The following is a 21,660-nucleotide window of genomic DNA, read 5'->3' as shown; positions in this document are numbered from 1 at the left end:
GGTGACATTGGTGGTAGGGGGATGGTTGGACCAGATGAACTTGGAAGTCTTTTCCAACCTTAACGATTCTGTGATTCTACACCTGGCCTTACATGAGACTGTTTTCATGACAGTGAGCGAGTTTCCACAACCCTCGCAGAAGCTTCTACCACCGCCTAAGTCCACTTGAATTTAAACGTGTCTGGTTTCCCCACCTCCTACCACTAGCTGCATTTAGTGTCCCTGCAGTATTTAAGCGGAGCTGGAACCGCTTTCACCCGCCTGCCTTCCTTAAATCCCTCCTCCTCGGGAGGAAAACAAACAAACAAACAAACAAACAAAAAAACACCTCACAAACCAAGCACCGCCCAGCGCGGGGTCAGAGCCCACCCAAAAGCCCCTCGGCCAGGACCCGCGGCCCCCCGCAGGTGCGCTAACCGAGCCCCCTCAGCCCCGAGCCCCCTTGGCGGGGCCCCGCTGCCCGCCCCCGGGCCCGGCCCGCTCTGGGCGCAGGCGCCGCCACCTCCCCGCTGCCCGCGGCGCCTGCGCGGCTCGGCGCGGCCTGCACGGGGAGCTGCCCCTCGGTGAGCGCGGGCTGCGCCCCGAGCCCCGCAACGGCCTGGGGCCGGTTCTAACGGGGCCCCCGGACGGCCGCGGGGCGCTGGGACAGCCGCGACATGGCGCTGCCCCGCCCGCGGGGCCTCCTGCGTGCCCCGCCGGCCGCGGCGTAGGCCGGGCCCCGCAGGGGGGCTGCGGGCTGGGGGCTGCGGGCTGGGCGCTCGGCGGGGCGCGGCTGGAGGGGGGCTGCGGCCGGGGCCTGCCGGGGGGGTGGCGGGGACTCGGCTGCAGCCAGAAATGCCTTTTTTTTTTCTGCTTTGGAATTTCCCGTGTTTTTGTATATTTGGCTGCCTCCTCCTGGCTGGGGTGAAGGGTGTTGTGCGCGTGCTGCCTGTGGTGGGACGCAGTGCGAGGGGTGCCCGTGGGCCTTGTGGATCTCAGAGGGACGTTTTCTCGTTTGCAGAGCAAGGATGAGTCTTTTCGGATCAACCTCAGGGTTCGGTACTGGAGGTACCAGCATGTTTGGCAGTACCACTGCGGATAACCATAACCCGATGAAGGTACGCGTGTTAACCCCTGCGGGAGCACCGCTGCGTCGTGGTGTGTCGCAGCACTGCGACCTAACTCATCCCCAAGGAATCACAGGAGCTCAGTGACACAGTTTTCAAGTATGGCTAATTTTATTTTGTCGCCTGCCCTTTACAGGATATTGAAGTAACATCTCCACCTGATGACAGCATATCTTGTTTAGCATTTAGTCCACCGACACTGCCGGGTAACTTCCTAATAGCAGGATCGTGGGCAAACGATGTAAGTACTCGCAGTGAGGCCTACAGATGAATAAAGTAAAAGCATTAGTGCCTAAAGTGCAAAATGTTCTAAAGACTTAGGCTAGGGCAACTGAAGATCTGTAGTTGCAGATTTGTTTCTGAATGCCTAGGCACTAGAAATTTTGACACAGCAGCTTTATCTGAGAGATTGTGTTGTGATATTTGTATAAGTCGTTCCTCTGCCTATGGTTTTAAAGTTCTGCTCAGAATATGTAATTAATGTTATTCCTGTTAGGTTTTTATTACTTTGTTGTTTGCTTTTTTCTAACTTTTCTTTTTCAGCTTCATTTTCTTATAGAATTAGACTGACATAGTTATAATTTGCCCAGTGGAAGAACGATGCATGCAGTGGTAAATCTTAGCTGGTTTGACAGGATAGTCTCAAAAAAAAAAAATTAAGCTCCTATACCCTTGCTGAAACTTCTGTTTGGATCCAAGTGTTTGATCCCAACTGACACAGTCAGGGAGAGGAAAACAAAAATTGAGTGCAGCTTTTAACTGTTCTGTTTGGTCTGTTGGCTGGTGCCCTGCAATCGTCAGCTTGCAGCTGACAGTTAAGGGTTCCCCAGGAGAGCACTGCGAGGTGTTACGTGAGGCACGCATAAGGCGCTTCGGAGGTGGAATTGTGGGGCTGAGTGCGGATGGTTGTTTAGGTGAAGGGAACATAGCAGAAACTAGGTTTCAGTTGGTTCAAAGAAGAGTTTGGTGTTTGTAATCATATAATAAACTAAGGCTGGGATCTTTTAAGATGAGAAGTTGATAGTACTAATATGTTACATCTATATCTGTGTCCCCTGTTCCAGGTTCGCTGCTGGGAGGTTCAGGATAATGGACAGACGATTCCAAAGGCTCAGCAGATGCACACAGGGCCTGTACTAGATGGCTGCTGGAGCGATGTATGTCCCTATTTAAAAATAAACAATCAGTATTAACTATAAACCAAAATAGGGTGGCATGTGGTTTCCAGAGTCACAAGTGCCACGTGTGATAAATCCTCTGGTTACTGTATAGATCTCTATTACTGTAAATGTGTGCTAAGCATGTTCTAATAAAATAGATTGACGTGGGCAAACGAGATGGGTAAAAGTGTAAAAGGACTTATTTAAAGCTAGGTAATAGCTAGCACAGTTTTCTTGTTTGGTTTAAAACAAAATTTAGAAAAGGCCTTGAATGAAGAACCTTAAATCTGAAACTGTATTTTAAGCTGAATTTTCATTGAGTGTGTATTTTTCACAATATAGAATGTGTTTCTTATAAGATTTTACCATGCCCATGGAATTCTGCAGAAGTATATTCACAGCAAAAGTACACAGTCTGAAATTGGCTAGTCATGACTTGACCAGCAAAATGGTTAAAGGTTTTGTCAGGACTGTTTACATAATGTTTCAAAGTACAAGGAGAAAAAAAAAAAAGCAGTAACAAAAGCAACCATCTCTTCCCAAAAAGCTGTCTAACTACATACTGAATATTTTTGCATTATTTTTGCATTTTACCTTATCTTTGTTACTGCTCTATAGGTATAAGGAAACAGTAATGGGTAAGCATGAAGAAATACCTGTTCTGAAGTTTGTTTTGAACTGTTCTGAAGTATTGTAAAGAAATTTCCATTATGTTTCTTTCGTCTTGCAATCCCTGTGTATGTCACGTTAATGTTATTGTATTAGAATAAGACCTGAAAATTTTCTGGTAGGTATTGCATGATGCAGATATATTTAATCTCTTGGGCTGTTTCTTGTTTTTCAGGATGGAAGTAAAGTATTTACTGCTTCCTGTGATAAAACTGCCAAAATGTGGGATCTCAATAGTAATCAAGCTATTCAGATTGCACAAGTAAGTCCCAAGCTAATTGGTATAATTTTTTTCTCTTCTCTGTTTTTATTAAAAGCTACCTTTGTTAGTTAATTAAGATAATGTCTAGTGCTTACAAAGTAGATACTGCTATATGAGAAAGATTGCAGAATGCCTTTTATTTTGTTGAGATATTGAAGTGGATATAGATAGGGAGATAAGCAATCAAAGTGATTTGAGTAGCCTGTGCAGCTGTTCCTTCTACTTTACCTGAGATCTCTTTCCATCACCGCTGTGATGTTGCTAAGTCACCCTGCTGCATGCTAATTACACAGTCTGAGCCTACGTGTTTTTTTCAGATATCTTGCATTGTTTTAGGTGCCTAGTAACTGCTATTGCTTATCTCCTGATTTCATTATAGATTGGTTTAGCCTTCCTTTTTCCACTTAAAAATTATAGGGTAAAGAAAATAATAAAACACTGTTGAACTTACTTTCACAAATACCAGCTTTTTGCTGATATCTTATCCTTGATTTAAAAGTCTTGTTGGTTTAATTAACGTAGGCCTCTCTTCTGTATTCATTGTCAGAAGAGAAAAAAAGTTTTTTTTCCTTAGCATGGTGGGTAATGTACTTCATAAATAAATAGAAAACTCTTCTTTTCATAGTTTGTATTTCTGCTTTGATTAACTTCCTGTATAGGGTGACTCGTTTGTAGTTCTTTGCTTCAGGAGTCTTTGTTTTCCTCTGTGGATGATTTTGCAACGCTAAAGAACACAGTAAGGTCACGACCTGCAACCTTTATCCTAAGTGCTGTGACTAAAATAATTGTTTTCCTTGAATGGTTTAAAAAGTGTAAATACATGCAAAAATATGAGAAACATAAACAAGAAATGCAGGCTGTTATCTTAGTATGTGTATTGTGTCTTTTTTTCTTCCTCAGCATGACGCTCCTGTGAAGACTATCCACTGGATTAAAGCACCAAATTATAGCTGTGTGATGACAGGAAGCTGGGATAAAACTTTGAAGGTGTGATTTTTACATGAACGAATGGACACAAAGCATGCTAATAATCTTTTTATAAAAATATTAGTCTAATGTGAAGATATTTGTTAAACACACTGAAGCTTTCTTCACAAAGAGTGAAGTAAGCTCTCTGACTATAGACAGGAATGAAACAACTTGGTAATACTTACTCTTTTCTAAAGTAGTTTGCATGGTGTATCCTCAACTCCAAGCCTAAATTTGTTTGTTTTTATTTCCGTCAGTTCTGGGATACCCGTTCACCAACACCCATGATGACACTGCAGCTCCCTGAAAGATGTTACTGTGCAGATGTGGTAAGCCATGAAATAGAGTAAACTGGTGTCAGTAGGTTGTCTGTCAGTCTTTGAGGCTTCTATAGGTTAGCGCTAAATGCAGACCTAGCATTTGATCTCTTTGTAATCTTAATCATAAAACATACGTTGATGTTCTTGATCAAATCCCTGGAAAACAGGTACTTGCATCGTGCAAAGTAGGCTTGGAATCTTTTTAACATCACGAAGACAAGTCAGCACTAGAACTGACCTACCCATATTTGTGGATGAGGTTGTGTACCACTATTGCAATTTGTATTGGAAAAGTCATCTAATAATTAGAAGATTTTTGATATGGTTCTCAGTGGTAGGGAAGAACTGATTTGATTTGTTATAAAATAAGCCTACAGGTGAACACTTTCCCTCCCACCTGCCCCGAAAATAGTCTGATTCCTTTAAATTCTTCAGGGATTTCTGCAAAATAATAAACTCTGTCATACTTCGTCGTGAGTTTTCTGTCATGCTGTGAACACAACTGCCTCTCTTCCAACCTGTTTTATAACCCTACCTAGGTTCATCCTATGGCTGCTGTGGCCACTGCTGAGAGGGGTTTGATAGTTTATCAGTTAGAGAACCAACCATCTGAATTTAGAAGAATAGAATCGCCTCTTAAACACCAGGTAAAAGATTATATTTATTACAAGTGTATTTATACAGATTGAAATTCTGGACTTGCTGGTTTTGCTAAAAAGCTGTTTCAAAGATGGCATCCTATATCTTAGTAGGGCACATGGCCTACTTTGACTTCTATTATGGTGGTATATTAAAATAAAATAACAACGGCCTACACGTTTGAGTCTGTTTGCTTCCCATGGTGGGATTGCATGGATTGAAACGAGTTTCATGCAGTACCCCTGAGTTCAACAAAAGTGTTTTTAGATGACCTTTTTCCTTCCTCCTTCATTGATCTTTATCTAAATCTATTGTATACGAAGTACAAATAATTTTGGAAACATTCATTAGAGAAATACAAATTTATTTAATACAAATACAATTTATTTAATACAAATTTACACTTTGCCTAAGAATCGCAAAATTATTTCAGCTATAAATAAATTGATATACTCATGTGCACAGCATTAAAATTGAGTCTTGTCATGTCCTGCAGACCCGTTCTGTGTAGGGCCTTTGCAAGAGTTAGAAAGAGGGTTTGGAAGACAACCTGCTATTGAGTCTGTATTATAACTCATGATTTTGTTTCTTACTGGTTGTTTGAAATTTTGCAAATAGTTATAGCCTACAAGTACAATGACAGTCATATTCCATAAAGGTGGGATTGATTATATTTCATTAATATCTGGCATTCAAATGAAACATAGAAATAGATGTTTGTGGGTTTAAGTTTGGTTCATCTAGTATTCATAATGTTTTAGGTCTTTTTTTCACTTGAGTTAAGTATATAGATTTTATTTTTTCTCATGAGGAAATTTCTATAGCTGATCTCCATAAGGATTCAGAAATGTAAATAACATGGCCCAAATTCTGAGTAGAATTTGACTCACTCCTCTTGACATGTTCTGTTTGTGCTTTACTTTTCATTGTCGTACGTAGTGTTTTGCATCCCTGTGCAAAACAGCATTCAGAAAATTTGTCCCTCAAGCTTCTGAAATACTTTCTTTCTCAAATTTAGCATCGCTGTGTTGCTATTTTTAAAGACAAAGTGAACAAACCTACTGGATTTGCCCTTGGAAGTATTGAAGGAAGAGTAGCTATTCATTATATCAACCCCCCAAATCCGTGAGTATTGCTTATTAAATCATCCTCTATTTATTGCTCAGTTTACAGTGAAGAATATAAAAAGACTTCCCTTTTTTTTTCTTTTCAGTGCAAAAGATAATTTCACTTTCAAATGTCATCGCTCCAATGGAACAAACACATCAGCACCTCAGGATATCTATGCGGTAAGTACTGAGAATATGTCGATAGGGTAGCATATGTTTTTAATGTAAAACCTGCTGTGAATTATTTGTTCTCCATCAACTTGTATTTTGTATAAAGTTATCTTAGACTTAATGCTGAAAGTGCAGTCATGGCCATACTTGAAGAGGAAAGAGAAACTTTTGCAATTCCTTTAAAACAAAAGCCAAATCAGCTACTCATTACATCATCTTGGTGGAGAGTATGCTTGTTAATTTTGCTGATTCTTGAACCAATCCTTAGTACATTCTGTTATATCCATTGAAGTTTTAGGTACTACAATAAGGATTCTTTCCTTGTTGCTTCAGTGTTTTGTTTCGAGAAATATCTGATTCTGAGTCATATCTTGTTGAAACGCTTTAAAAAGATAAGAGCTATCTGTAGTTGTATTTGCTTTTAGGATTCAGCACATGTTGTGAGTGTTCTGATCATCTGTGTACATGTGTGGTGCTTTACATGGTATTTTGTATGATTCTGCAGGTAAACGGGATAGCATTTCATCCTGTCCACGGTACTCTTGCAACAGTAGGATCTGATGGTAGATTCAGCTTCTGGGATAAAGATGCACGAACAAAGCTAAAAACATCAGAACAACTTGACCAGCCAATATCTGCTTGTTGTTTCAACCATAATGGGAATATATTTGCATATGCTTCCAGTTACGATTGGTCAAAGGTAAGAGAGGTGTAGACCCATGTTCACATTGGCAGTTAACAACTAAGAAGACTATTCTTTTCACATGAGGCTTTTACTGTTCGTTATAAATAGTGGTAGAGTCTTTCTAGCTTCATAGGCTTGCAAGAAAATGTACAGTGGTCGTTGTAGGCAGAAATCTGATGAAATGTAACACCGAAGCAGCGCATTCTTTGTTTTTTAGCAGTTGTGTAAGAATGCTAAACAAGGCTATTTTGCAAATGTGGGTGAACAAAATGTAAATTACATGATTCAGAAGTCATTCTTGTTGCTCATGCATTCTGCTGTGGGGAAAGCCACCAGGCAATATGGCATGCTAACAGGTTCTCACAAATCCTTGAAATGCATGTCTCTGCTGCTCATGCAGATTCTTTTTAACTTAAAAAAAGGAGAAAAAAAAAGCCGTAGCTGTGGTTGTAAACACTTAAGCCAGTGTTTGAATTTCATATACTAAATTTCCAGAACCAGTCAGTGCACCTTGCTGGTGGCACTTACCTATGTATCTTCCAAACTTGAGTCAAAAACAAATCATCAAGGTGCAAGAGAATCAACAAACCACAACATGTGGAGAATCAATTCTTAATTGTTTAAGAAGGGGACTGCAAGGGTGAAATGTAACTGAGTTTTAATGGAATGGCGAATAGTTAATAATGGAATAGTTATCCTCAAATTTAACAGCATTAGTTATGATAGTTACAGCATTTTTGACTGAAATGAGTGCAGAAATTACACAAATGAACTCTATTGCATGCCACGAAGACAGTAAAATTTAAATTTACTTCTTTGTATTTAGTCTTGTGAATGCTGCACAAAGTAAGATAACTTTGTTAGGTGCTGGGGCAGATGAATTCTGTTCTAAATGCTTGGGTAGACTGCAGTGGCAGCTATATACCAAAGTACCTTTCAGATCTGTTAACCAGTAGGTACTAAGTTTATTTTCTGGAACCATTTCTATGAAGTAGATTTGGTAAGTTTCAAGTTGTGCATTGCACTTTAACAGCTTTATTACTGTTTACTCTCCCTGCTTTTGAATATTTGTGTATTGAGTTTGTAATGTGTATGTAAATAATGTCAATATGCAGAATATTGTATTTGCATTGCAGTTGTCTGCAGAACTTTGGCTTCATTTTGTAAATAAATGTGACCTTGTTTCATATAAAAGATAGGAAAAAAAACACAAAGTGAAACTAAGTATGCATTAAAGTTTTGGTTTCTTCTCTGCCTAGATTGACACAAACAAAAAGCACAGAGCTCTTACGTTGCATCTATGAATCAAAGCTTAGAGGTGCTTTTTTTGATTTCTTTTTTTAATGAAGTTTTTTTGCATTTTTTTTGTATTTGTAGACAAATGTCCCTTAAATTATAATGTTAGTATTTTCTCTTTGAAGAAAGTAAACAGAGATGGTTTTTCTTTTTTTTAGGGTCATGAATTTTATAACCCACAAAAGAAAAACTACATTTTTCTGCGAAATGCAGCAGAAGAGTTAAAGCCTCGGAATAAGAAGTAGTGAGTATGAGTCTGACTTGTGTTTACCGTTTTTCTGCCATTCATGCCTCTACTCCACTGCTCTTCTGCCACTTGTTACCTGTTGCACCATGGTTCAGTCAACTTTGGATCACTGACATTTAGCAGGATCTCTAAAAATTGTATCAAATGTGTTCTGACTAGCTGGAGGACATTTTTTCAAATAAGATAACTTTGACATGCATAAGAGAGAGGCTACTGTTCACAGGATTTAACCACTGTCTATTCCACAGCAATAATGAAATTGCAGCAAAATTTAAACGTCAGTTGCTCCTGCTTAGCTCACCCATTTGTTTCTCTGTATTTGTTTTTAATTAGTACTACATTAAAATATGTTAATAGTTCTGGAGAAGTTATATAAATACTGTATTTTTTTTCTAAATACTTGAAGAATTGCAAGTAGCTCTTTCAAAGGAGGCTTGTTGTGTCTTAGTATTTAGGAGTCCTTTCATTGTTTTCAGATTTTTAAAGTGGAAGTACTGTCTGCTGTATGCCAGGAAGAAATGCCTTGCAAATTGTTTTCCCTTTTGTTTGGATGAATTTGGTAGGTATGTAAGTGACCAATAGCAGTGACAGAAACTCAAGACAGAAGATGGACACAGTGCAAATTCTGCTTTCCTTTATTCTTACACTCCAGCAATGCACATGACTTTTGAGCCAACAATACTCGTTCTAGTCCAAAGGAGACCCTGCCAGTTGTGCCAAGTGATGTATAGTTCAGTAATATGAGCAATCCATTAAAGGTTTTGTTCTGTTCATGACCAAACCAAGGAGTGCAAAATGTGTGGCCTGAACTGCTTTAAAACTGATATTTTTAGAGTTAAAAGTTGGTTCTTTTACATCTCTATTAACCCTTTTTGCCCCATAACAGGGGGTTCTGGACTGACTAATTGATCATTTTTGTATTAACTAGAAAATAGTGCTGGTGAGGTTAATGCTGATCAAAAATGCTGTGAAGAAAAGTTACAACAATGTGCGTCTCTGACTTGAATCTACCACTGTTTACTTTTAACTATCCAGTTGTATACATGCCAAAGTTTCTTTTTAGAAGCGAATGCTTATTGTTCCTGTTTAACTCTTTTTGTCTGATGACTAAAAAAAATGGGGGTGGGGGGATGCCGCATGTATAAAAATACTTGTCATATTGTACAAATTCTCTGTAAAACTGTATGCTGTAACACATGGTTATGGATACATGCTACGTTTCAAATAAAATTTTTACTAAACGTTTTCTTATATTGAATAGTTCTATTATAATCGCATGGGCAAGTTAGTGTGCTTTGCTTCTAAAAGCAGCTTCTTGTCCTTTCACTGCAGCTCAGATACATTTTCTAAAAGTAAAGTACTTCTTCCCTAACTGCCTTATCTGGAAATCTAATGCAGCTTCCAGTTGCTGTTTCATTACAAATCATTCCTGTGGTTTTGCCGCAAAGAATTGAGAGGACTAGTGTTAAAGGCCTTTTGTTTTATGAGAATGAATCAAGTTCCTTCTATCGCAACAGCCGTACACCTGACAATTAGTCTTTAGTACAAGTGAATCATAACTGTCTTCAAAATCTCTGGCTTACTGGCCCCTTAACTTCAGACTTATTTCTTTACAGTGTTCATCAGTTCCTGCTTAGTGTGCATCGCTTAGTTGGTGTATATTTGAGGAAAGTCCATGCTGCTGTTGTTTAAAGATGCTGTTTTCTGGGCTTTGTTTCTCAAGATGCCTTTTTAGTACTACTATGTTTACGTGGTTTTAGTTTTCACGTTCAGAGACTATTCGTTTTCTTTAAGATAGCAAAGAGTTCTCAGCAGCTGCAGCAGTGGCTGGTTGTTTGCTCAAACCTATCTTGTTTTTTGTTGAGGGTGTTGTTTTTTTTAATTTTGATTGTTATGCTGTAATCTTTGGCTATTAGCACATTTTTTCCAATCTTCTCAGTCAAATGAACGCCAGCAAGCAGCTAGTATACTCAAGGTTGTGTGTGCGACTGTTGGTGGCAAAATAAATAAATTCTGTGTGCAGAACTCCCACTGGTGTAAATAGGGAAGAATGGAACGTATCATTTGTCTCTTGTTTAAAAATTCTGTTTCTTTGTTTTAAATACATAACGTGAATGAAGTCAGGAGAAAATAGATTCATCCTAGTTCAGCATGTGCACTTACAGTTGTTCCCATGGAGTTGCACCTGCTTAAGAGGATACTGAGTTTAGCCAAAATATATTTTCCTTACAGAGCTAGCACTGGTAAGTCTCTTGTATGGTAGTAGAGTTTGTATTAATAAGTACTTATTCTCCTGTTGGAATCAGTTTCTTTTTATCTCTCACTGAGGCTTCAGAATTATTTAGTCATTGCATTAATCGTTCAGACTAATTTTAGAAGAGCATATTTTCCATTACGTTGCTATGCACATCAGATATATTCACATCAGATATATTCAATTGGGAAGACGAGACTCAAACTTTGAACTGGTTTGTTTTCCATTACCTAAGTTAAGAGAATGCATTGGCAATTTACTCCTCCCTGGAATTATTGTGATGTTCTCTTGTAAAGTACACACAGCTGTATCCCTTCAAGCCTCAAACATAAGTGAGAGCTTATTCATTTGCAATTCAACATTACGGACATCCTAGAAGTGTATTAACTTGTTATTCACTGGCAGTTGCGCGTCCAAAAATCTTGAAGTAGAATGTAAGATTCTAATGTGTGCACCCTAAGCCAACCATAGGAATGCTAGATTTATTAACAAAAAGTGGTAACTTTTAAAATTTAATATTAAAAGTTCATGTTTTTATCGCAGAAAAATTATTTTTGGAGTAAAAAGCAACTCAGTTTAGGCTCCCAAAAACTCACCGGGACCCTTTATAAACATATTCAGATGAGCTACCTTAACCTTCCTCCTGCTAGTGTCATACGTCAGTGGTCTTGCATGTCAGTTTATAAGTTTTCTGAAATATACTTTATTAACAATTGACAAAAAGTATCTCTGACAAATGAAAGCAAGACATGCTTGCAGAGTTGCAAGTAATCAGGGAGTGTCTTAGAATGTATCAGATGAAAATGCAATAGATGAATTGGTGAGTACTCCTGCCTAGTATCCTAGGCCAGGAGTGGATTTGGGATGGGGGTGGTGTTAGATAAAAGTGCAAAATCTCAGGAAAACTGCTGCTTATGCCTGGTCGGATTTAGTCGTGATTAAATGCTGAATTCTGCAAAATGTATGAAAGATCTATAGCTCATACTTTCTTAAAAAAGAAGGAATAGTTTTTAATGGTGCTCTGCCATGTACATTTCTCTGAGGTTTTTCTGCTTACCAGCCAAATGAGAACTATCACTTCATCGCTAGTACTGCAACAAAAAATAGCGAATGGAATAAACTCAGAATGAAAACAACTACCTAACAAAATTTTCTGCACCAGCAGTTGCAGTAATGCATATAATGCACCAAACGTCATTTAAACCTGTTGCTGTAAATCTCCATTTATGCCAGCAGGTGGCAGCATTGATGGCTTCAGGAGAAGCACTGCGGGCAGCCTGAACTGCTGCACACCTGCTGGGCTCCGCTGAAGTTCTCTGCAGAAAAGGCAGAGCTACTGCATGTGAGCAAGGTGATGAGGTATGGTGCCCCTTCGGCAGTTCTTGCCTGAAATGCATTTGAAATCTTAGGTCTGGTGCTGAAAACAAAACCGGAAAAAAAAAAAAAAAAACTCTTCAAAATTATTTGTAATATCAAGGTAGCCAAAAATACAGAATGCAAGAAGATGACAATGTTTTCTTTTTTCTTTTTAATTTGAGTTTTACAGGTGTGTACGTGATAGCTATCTGTAAGTGTAAGCTAAGACATTTTTAGAACAAACTATGAGGTGCTCCCTTAGCTACTAAGAGACACATCTGTACGGCTGTCTGATTTTTGGCAACCTAAGTAGTATTAAAGGTGTTGATAGTATGTTTGGAGACCAGAAGTTTAAGGAGTTGAGAATTAGGTGAGGGTGGAGCTGAGTGAGTAAGCATATCAACTGGATTACTGGCTGCAAACATTTGAATAAATTTAGTTTTTAAGCCAAATTTTATGAACTTTGACCATAAAAGGAGACTCTAGGTTGAAAACTGGCAAGATGTTTTTTTTGTTTGTTTGTTAGTTTTTCTAAACTGGTTCTCTTGAAGGAAAAAAAAAAAAAGCTAATTGAAATACTTCAGTAAAACCAAACAAGTAAGCTTCAGTGATGAGTTATTTAAAAAACAAGTGCACTTCTAAAAAATTTGAAATTCAGTGTCTTTGGATTTTCAATTTCAAAGCTGTCAAATGCATGAGATAATGAAAGGGAAGAATAGTCTGGAGTTACAGTATTTGGTTTTAATTGCTTGTTTACATCACATAGCTATTTTGCCCCTGGGGCAAGTTTAAAAGAATAGAAAACGTCTGCATTGACAGAATGTCTTCTTTGCACACCGTAGGCTGTGAGTCTGAGTTATTAGAACTGGTTTGTCCTACAGCTCCTGTTCAAGTCAGAGCTGAAAGCCATCTAATTCTTATTTTGAGGTAAACTTAGGTATAGGCAATAGAGAGACCACCACACTGCTCCCAGCAGTAGGACAGCCATTTTAATTGTGGAAACTGCTACTGTTCTTCCCTTGCCAGGTCAAAATAAACAACGCAACATCAGCTGGCTGGTCCTGGTGGTTTCAGCAGGCAGATGCTAGTTGCTTTCCTTGTGCAACATGTTCTGCGTACCCGCGGAGTAGCCTGTGTTCCCAACAACCTGCAGCAGGAAACAAGCTCGTGAGAATGCAGGCGCAGGAGTGGCACGCTGGCATACTGCGGCTGCAAGTGCTACGAGTTAAAGTGGCAGCAAGCTGTCTGCATTGCCCCAGCTCAGTCCTGCCTGACGCAGCAGGGGAGTCTGACACAGCACAGGACTGGAGTGAGGATTACAAGTATCTATTTCACTTGGATCAGGCTAGTTCCTCAAAGGCAAAGCAAACCTCCATTTATTTCTGCCGTTTACCTGGTTCTGAAATGGGGATAGCGCTGCTTCAGTTAAAAAATGTTCACGCTATTGAGGATTTGCTCATAAGGCAGTGGGAGGTTGAGGCAGTAACACAAAGGGGGCCATGTGCCTCTGGAACAGTTTCACGTTGGTAGGGCAATTCCAAATGTTTGTGTTGCATCAGTTCTGCAAATATTTCATTTAAACGGTGCGTAAAAGATACAATACCTGTCAACATTGGCTTTGTAAAGAGAGACCGTTTTCTTCTGTTGACTAATTATCCAGTGAATATATTCAGTTTGAAGAGGCACTTCAATAATTTAGCAGGCATGTGCCAGGTAATATAGGAGCTTTTGTCTTACGAGTGGCATAGATCTTGAATCATGTGTAACTCAATCTCTGGCTTTATGTATTCAAGGAAGTGTTTCGTATAGCTCCCGTATCAAGTGCCGCTGAAAAGCAGGCCTAGATAAAAGATTAAGGTAGTGCTCTTAATTCTGAACAGGGAATGTTTACCCTTTACTATCCAGTATATATTTTGCAGGCTTTAACAGCTTTATGTGTGTGAAATGTGTATATACTAAGATGATAATGAGCCTGTTGTAATAATAGGAAAAAGCTGAAAACTGATGGTTAAATACCTGAGTCAATTGAGTCTCTCTCCTTACTTTATGGCGTATTAACAAATGTTTTGTAGTTTGATACAGAATGCTTCCTGCCATTAATGTTTCTTAAATGCAAGTCATTAATAGTGCTGCATTCTTTGGTTTGCTGGACCAGATGAGAATAATCATGTTCACTTCCTGGGAATGCTGTGTAAGTAAAACTCAATAGATTTTCTTCAAGCCTTTCCAAAGTATTTAATAACAGTTGTGCCTTCTCCCAGAAAGGTTTAATTTCAAATGCTCTTTTCTGTGAGCCACTGTCAAATGGCTCAGTCCTTTCTCTGCTGGCCTACAATGCACCTAATCTACAAGAGAGGGAGATGCATTTTGCGTATAAAAGGCCACAATTATTGTACTCAATAAAGTACTCAAACTGGAATCTAGCTGTCTACCTGCTGTAGAAAAGGATGTTTATTTTCAAATGATGAAAACTTGAGTTAAAAAATACAATATTTATTTATTTATTTATTTTGGAAGGATGGTTGTCTGCCCTGCTCCTGATGTAACACTTGAGTGGGATTTATACAGACTCAGAAGAACAGATATCACTTACCCGACAGGTAATTGCTTTCTGCAGACATCTGACTCTTTTCCTTGGAAACCTTCTACATAAGTTCATTTGTGGTCTAAAGCTGTCAACATCATTAATTAGTTGTTTATGCGTTAATGTTTAATTTATGGGATGGTACCCTGTATGTAAAGAACAACTTCTACATCTGTTGAAAGTTGTCAGACATCAAACAGCGTGCAGCATTTCAGAAGTGCATTCACTGGATTGAAATAGCTTTTCACAAAAACACAGAAAGATGGGAAATGTCTATTAAAAGAGAACAGCTTAGCAAAACCATTTCCATTGAACCCTTTCTCTTCTATCGAGCTATTGTTCAAACACAGGCTGCGTGCTGCCGTTCGAGGCCTTCTCTAATGCTGACCTATGTCTTTCACAATGGCTTAGGTCATCCAGTTCATCATCTGAGCACCTTTCTTTGGTGGTCCTGCCAGCAGCGATGGGGAAATGAAAGAGAAGATTATTGAACTCTCCAAACTATTGTGAACATGGCTAGGTTCAGGGAAAAGTTCCCCACTAGTAACTTTCCTATCATAGAGTCATCTGAGAACTTGCTTGCTACTGTCTTGCTCTTACTAGGCCTCCTTGTCTTTGTGAACAGTGCTGTCAAAGCTGTCCTTATGGTAAGGAAACAATAGAGGTGTTTTTAATTCTTGTAGGCTGATGAAAATCTCCTTTGAGGTAGGACTTGCCTTTCTGCTCCCAGCTGGCAAAATGGAAATCCTATCCAAGAAGGGGAATTTCCAGATGAATGCTAACCCGTATGCTTGAGCTTGAATTTACTTCAAATAGCGATCAACTGATCTATCAACCCTTTTCTCTCTCTGAGAATACATGTAACATACCCTCTTTATTACCCTATGCTCTTCTCTGTGTGCTTATCCACTACCTAAAACCATGATATAGTAACTAGTCCATGAGATGTAGCAGGAAATGTCCCCCCGCCCTGTGTTTCAGTTCTCATGTTCATTGATGTCGCTGTCCTGTTGCAATGTTAAGAACATCATGTTGCTGGCAATTGCCTGTTAAGCTATTGATGGCTTTTCCCCCTCAGCAGTGACCGTGATGCTGGAGGAGACTGAGTGAAGTGTTGGACTGTAAAGAGCTGGATGATACCGTCTCATGAGCTTTGACCTTCTGTGGCCTGTGACTGCCTTCTGTGGCAGTGTGGTAATGGTTTTCTGAAAAAGGCATACTTCAGGCCATTCAAGATTACCTAGAAGCTGGAATCATTCTGTCTGAAGTTCAATCCAGGTAACTGTTTTTAAATACTTTTCCGGGCACTATGGAGATGGTTTTCGTATCCAATGTTGATACGTTGTTTTGACGTCTAGACAGTTCAATTGTGTTCATAATCTGGGCAGCCACTGCTCTGCAATGAATCTTTGCTGCCTTGTGTTTGAATAGAGTAAACATGGCAACTACAAGTCTCCAAGTGTTTCTAACCAAATCTCTGAAGAAGGTTAATTAGGCCTCATGCTGGTATCTACTTTTTTTGTGTACAGTATTCTGAACTTGGCAGGTTCTCTGCAGGCATTAAATACCCTCTGAAAGTATCAGAGCTTGGAAGGGGGATATTGGGGCATATGGATTATTTATCTTATTAGATGTGGCAAAGCAGAAGAGTCTGTATGATTAAGATCTATAATACAGCAACTTGGGAAAGAGAACACCACCAGATTAAGGAGGTTATCCAGGTGGCTGAGACCCAGTATGTTCACCTGTGGGAAGCAGGATAGAAAGGGCCCACCTGAGGTCTACGCCAATGCTGTTGATGTGTTCCAGCTCTGAATTCACTTTTCTTTTTCTGCTAAGAATGTCTTCTGTGCCCATACGATTGTGCAGAGCTGAGACATCTTCTTGAATGTTTTACTTCATCCTAACGATTCTGTGGTTGGAGTGGGTGGACAGTTCCTGCTCAGTTTGTTTTGTGGTGTCACGTGCAATTCCATGAAAAGGTCATGGGATGTGGGCCTGTCAGCTCTGGTAAAGATTGTTAGGAACCTTCTGGCATATCCTTTTTTTTTTTTTTTCCCTAATCAGAAAATACCACTTTGTTTTAACACAGCAGCTCAGAAAATATTTGGGAAAAAATATTTCAAAATGCCTGAAAATTTCTGCTTCCTTCCTTTAAAGAACATGAAATCGCTGCTTCCTCATTTTAAAATGTAGTTTATGGTTTTTAAAATGCTAACAAAAGATTGAAGATACAATTAACATTTTCCCTAAGTAAACATTAAACGTAAATAATGAAACATTTTTTGAACTAGTCTGAGCTGTAAGTTTGGCAGTTTGACTCAGACGAAATGTATTTTCTATGAAAAATAAAAAATCAGGGAGGAACACCCCCACTTTTTCTTTTGGTCTCTCTCTCTCTTCCTTCTTTCCTCCTTCCATCTCTTTCCCTTCAGATTTTGGGATACCTGAGCCTACCAGTTGGATAGACTACTAGACAGTCTAGTTGACTGGGACATTTATAGACAAAGCTCCCAGGAGCGGGGGGAACTTGCGATAAACAGCACAACACAGACCATGGAGGAGACATTCCCCAAGAGCAGAATATCCAGCACCAGTTTGCTGATACCAGCATGGATGAATGTAGGTTTGACTACTGTAGGTGCACTGCAGCACCTTCACCACAAGCCCAGTGAAGCTCTTTTCCTTGCTGACCCAAACACCAGTGGCTCCAAATGTGGTTCATTCCTCCCCAGCTCTTATTCCTGGGTAAAGCTTGTCTTGATGATTTTCCCCTCGTCAGCAGTCCACCAGGATAGTCATGAACATCATCTGCAACATGTATGCTAAGTGTAAAAGCTTGTGGAAGAGAGAGCATCAAGCCACGGGGTTGTAGCTGAGCCCAGATGGGAAACTTGTGGGAAACAGCGATGGTGGTGGTACCAGTGGGGAATCTTACTGTCACAGCTCGTCTGTTCTTATAGCTGGGAGCAGAGGGAGCTCCAATAGTGGCAGCACCCAGCAGTAGCGACTGAAAGTCATTTACCATCCAATGGACTTTGATTCCTAACATTACCTAGTGGCTCTATGTAACCAGTGTAGCCAGCAAACGAAATACAGCTTGCTTAGCATCCCCAGTACTGAAGAATTAAAAAAAAAAAAAAAAAATCCTATTGGAAGATTCCTACTAATGCAGAAGCCTGTTCAAAGAGCACTCCTGATTAAGAACATCATCTATTCAAATATTTTGTTAAAAGTGGCCTGAAGAGGAAGAATTTTTATTTTTTAATTCTCATTTCAGCAGCAGCTCTGAGTTAAGCAATGGTCGTGGTGTGTTTAGGGCATCAAAGCAGGAAATCAGACAAAGGGCCCAGATGCAGAATTTCCTGATATAACCTAAACCAAATGCCACTGAACGCAGCTTCCCTCAAGATCTCCCTGGTACGCTACTGTTCACAGCCTAGCTGGTGGCCAGCATCCAGACTGAGCATTAGTAAAACTAACAAACCAAACAGTTCCCACAGAAAGTCCCTTGCTCTTCAGCTAACTTATTTAACTGTGGAGCATCTGAGAGGGATGTTTCATCTCCTGTTGTTGCAATAACCAGTGAGCGGGTATCCATGACAAAATCCAAGGGCACTGCCCTACAGCAATGAAGTCTTGGCTACGCAGCAGCAGAAACTGAAAAAGGTCAGAGCTCCACAGTAGCCCTGCTCCACTTTAAAAATAAAGCCCATAAATTTTGTAAGAAATGAGGGACATTCTTCAATGGCTTTCAAGCCAGACGTGATGTCTCAACACCATTCTCCCAAAGACACCAAAGGAAGAAGCAGAAATGTATGTGAAAAGAGCACCACAGAGCTTCACTGATATTTGTTCTACCCGTCCCTGCTAAGGGAGGGACCAGAACAGGAAAGACTTTGGAGCGAAGAGGGAACAGGGCTAGCTTTACTCCTGCAATGAATTTGCTACTCTTTCTCCTGTTTTCTAATCCTGTTCTTGTCCTCCCAGGTGTACACCCCCTCTGCCATAATTTGTTTTCCTTCCTTTAGACAGGGACCACTTCAATGTGGTTCTGTACCCGTTTGGTCTTACGGTGCCTTTGCTAAGATTTTTCAGCAGAATTCAGGGTGCTTGGTTTGGTGATCTGCAGCTGCTCTGTGTCAGGTCTTGGATAATCCTGCTGAAGTCTGTCCCCCAGAAGGAGCCTTTGTGTATCAGTTTTGCATAAGCCTCAAGGAATATATTAACATAAGTAAAAATATATTACTGTGAGTAAAAAGCCAGTGAGTTCTCTTAACTGTGTTGAATTATCTTTAAATTTAATCTGCCTGATCATTATTAGAATAGGATGTGCTGGGTTTGCAATACAGATCATATAAATGAAGGACAGTTGCCAGAGATGATTTTTCTCTCAGCCTGTTGATTGATCAGTGCAGTTTTAGTTCTTAATACCTACACAGAACTAAATACAGCTGTACAGTAGCACGTACCAGATCTGTGTTCCTGTCTTCCATGACTTGCTGCTTGCAGCCTCCCCTCAGCTTCATGCTAAGCGTTGTCCAGTGTTCCCCAAGGCAGCCTCATAGTTTGAGATACATCCATTTCTGTGGGAGCTCCCGTTGACCACAGAAGCCTGAAATGTGCTCTTCTCAGGTACTCTTCTCATCAGAGTGAAAGCACAGGAAGATGTCAGAAAACTAGCTCTGCCAAGCTCCTGCGGTTTTGATCTAGTGGTTGGATTTAATCTGTTGGTGTTTTGGGGAGGATGACTACTTATCCTGCGAACGAGAAAAAAAATACTATATATAAAATGTAAATACATAAGTGTAATACATCTATGTTAGAGAGAGGTAGTTTATATATATAAACTCTCATAAAGCCACCCTTACTCATTTTCTCTTCTCTTTCCTGCTGTGTTTGTGGTAACAGCTCATCAGAGCCTGTGCTTATAATAGCTGTACCATGAGACAGGAGATTTCATTTCCCATCCTGCTTTCCAGGGCGTGGCAAAACAAATGCATGCTCCCCCCAGCCATGCTAGTGGTACTGTGGGACTTGAAGTGTTCACTAAGAACAGGATTTACCCTAGTTTTTTTCTTCTGTTCTGCCTGTAGGAGAGCTTCTGTTCCTATCTCTAGGAAGGAAGAGGAACTGGGATTCCTCCTTTTAGAGAGATGGGGCTCAATGACGAGGAAAAGAGAACAGAGGAAGAAAGTATGTGATGTTTTTCTTCTCCTGACGAGTGTAAGCATTGAGAACCGAAATACTTTGGTAGCTTTTGAGAACTCTGGGAACCTTGCCTTCGTTGCAGAGGAGCAGGAGTGCGTGTGGACGATTTGAATCTTTGCCATCATGTGGAGCAGAATGAAGCTCTGTAAAGGGACAGGGGATGAATGCCAACTGGGTTGTCACTAGCTTGGACAGCCCAGGAAGCAGCTGATGTGCAGTTTGTGCTGGAAGTCATGCAGACAGAAGGGGTGTGACTCAGTGGCGCAGAGGCCCTGGCCTCTGGCTGTATTCTGCCCCCGAAGGTATGTTCCGGGCTTGTTGCTGTGACGCGCCAGGGAGCTGCTGGTTGCACATCACACATCCCTGCATAAAGCACAGGCTCCAGAGGTCCCGATGTGACCGTCCCTGTTTCGGAGGGGTGTTAATGTTGCGGTGATGTGGGCACTGCTGGCCCAGCTCCATCCTTCTTCCACCGTAGTCAATGGAAACATGTCCTAGTCTTGAAGTCTGGTGCTTTAAGAATGAAAAGCTTAATGGTTTTCCTTGGCTTTTTTTTTTTCTTTTATGAAGTATAGGGTGTTTAGAACTATGGAAGTGGTGCAAGAAAAATATTAATGAATAACTACGGAGTGCAGACATTAATGCATTCCTTTCTCTTGAAATAACTGGCTTTTCTCTGTGGGCTCTGTGGAAGAAAAATGTCTGCAGAGACTGAATCTGTTGTTTAGAAGCCAAAGTAGATGGAGATTTAGAGACTTCAATGGCTTTTTTTTTTTTTTCTGTTAAAATGTTACCTCTGCATTTATCACATGGCAAAAAAAATAATCTACAGCACTATCAATTGGCAGAGAAAGAAAAGGCACAATAAACCTAAGGCACTGGGGCAGTTCTGGACGTTCTAGCTGACGAATTTCTGGGCGATGGGAACTGCAAATGAGAAGTGATGTCTGGGACCCTCTCCCAGACCCCAGGCTCCAACCAGCACCGGGGGAGAGGAATTAAAGCGCTGTGAGCAACCCACAGCTGAAAGGTGGATTTTGAGGCACTAAGTAGCTTTTCAGCTTTTGTTTTCCAGCAGTTAGGAACAGGGGAGCACGGAACAGGCTGTGGGGCTGCGCTCCCCGGCAGGACTCCCAGGTCGGACTTTAGACAGCGGGGCAGACCAGGGACAGGGACCTTAACCAGCCTTGGAGGGACCAGGAGAGGAACCTGGTGTTGCAGGGACCGACACCTCGCTGCTCTGAAACCACCACAGTCCAAAGAGCGGGAGGGACAAGCGGAAACCTCGGAACCTTCTTAGGGACCTCCTTAGGAACACTTCAGCTCCCAGCTCTTCCTCCTGACCTTCTTAGGGACCTTAGGGACCGCAGTCTCCCTCCTGCAGACCATCACTTTGTCCCCACCACGACCACATCCTTGTGGTTCCCTGTCCCCCCCCCACCCCGTATCCCCCTCTCACACCCCTTATCCCCCTCACATCCCCCCCTCACGCCCCCTATCCCCTCCCCACACCCCCTATCCCCCCCCTCGTCCCCTCAGGGACCCTCCGTGCCGCTGCCGGACTACGCGCCCCGGGCTGCCCTGCGCGGCGGGGCGGGCCGGGGCGGGGCGGGCGCGGCCCT

General features: G+C 40.9%; 1 protein-coding gene and 1 long non-coding RNA gene across 4 annotated transcripts; one reads left to right on the top strand and one right to left on the bottom strand.

Annotated features, from left to right (window-relative positions):
- The first annotated feature begins 410 nt into the window (after nucleotides 1-410).
- RAE1 (ribonucleic acid export 1) lies at nucleotides 411-9,874 on the top strand. Of its 3 annotated transcripts, none has more exons than XM_083801832.1 (13): nucleotides 411-563; nucleotides 1,001-1,097; nucleotides 1,243-1,347; nucleotides 2,171-2,263; nucleotides 3,111-3,197; nucleotides 4,098-4,184; nucleotides 4,424-4,495; nucleotides 5,026-5,133; nucleotides 6,144-6,250; nucleotides 6,339-6,414; nucleotides 6,911-7,105; nucleotides 8,545-8,630; nucleotides 9,110-9,874. In XM_083801832.1, coding segments are annotated over exons 2-13 (1,107 nt in total). In that variant the 5' UTR covers nucleotides 411-563; nucleotides 1,001-1,007; the 3' UTR covers nucleotides 9,111-9,874. The 3 variants fall into 3 exon arrangements, with proteins under 3 accessions (XP_083657958.1, XP_083657957.1, XP_083657956.1); XM_083801830.1 differs by lacking the exon at nucleotides 411-563 and adding an exon at nucleotides 595-706; XM_083801831.1 differs by lacking the exon at nucleotides 411-563 and adding an exon at nucleotides 593-706 and having other exon boundaries at nucleotides 8,545-9,874.
- Nucleotides 9,706-21,579, bottom strand: LOC310882718. Its single transcript, XR_014573111.1, has 2 exons — nucleotides 19,699-21,579; nucleotides 9,706-19,587 (listed from the first exon to the last, which is right to left on the bottom strand). It is a non-coding gene; the product is annotated as an uncharacterized lncRNA (long non-coding RNA).
- Nucleotides 21,580-21,660: the final 81 nt, after the last annotated feature.

Source organism: Anser anser (assembly GCF_964211835.1).
Source record: "Anser anser genome assembly, chromosome: 16".
In the NCBI taxonomy this organism is placed as follows: Eukaryota; Metazoa; Chordata; class Aves; order Anseriformes; family Anatidae; genus Anser; species Anser anser.
The sequence above is the reverse complement of the archived record's forward strand: the minus strand, read 5'-3'. Positions and strand labels throughout refer to the sequence as shown.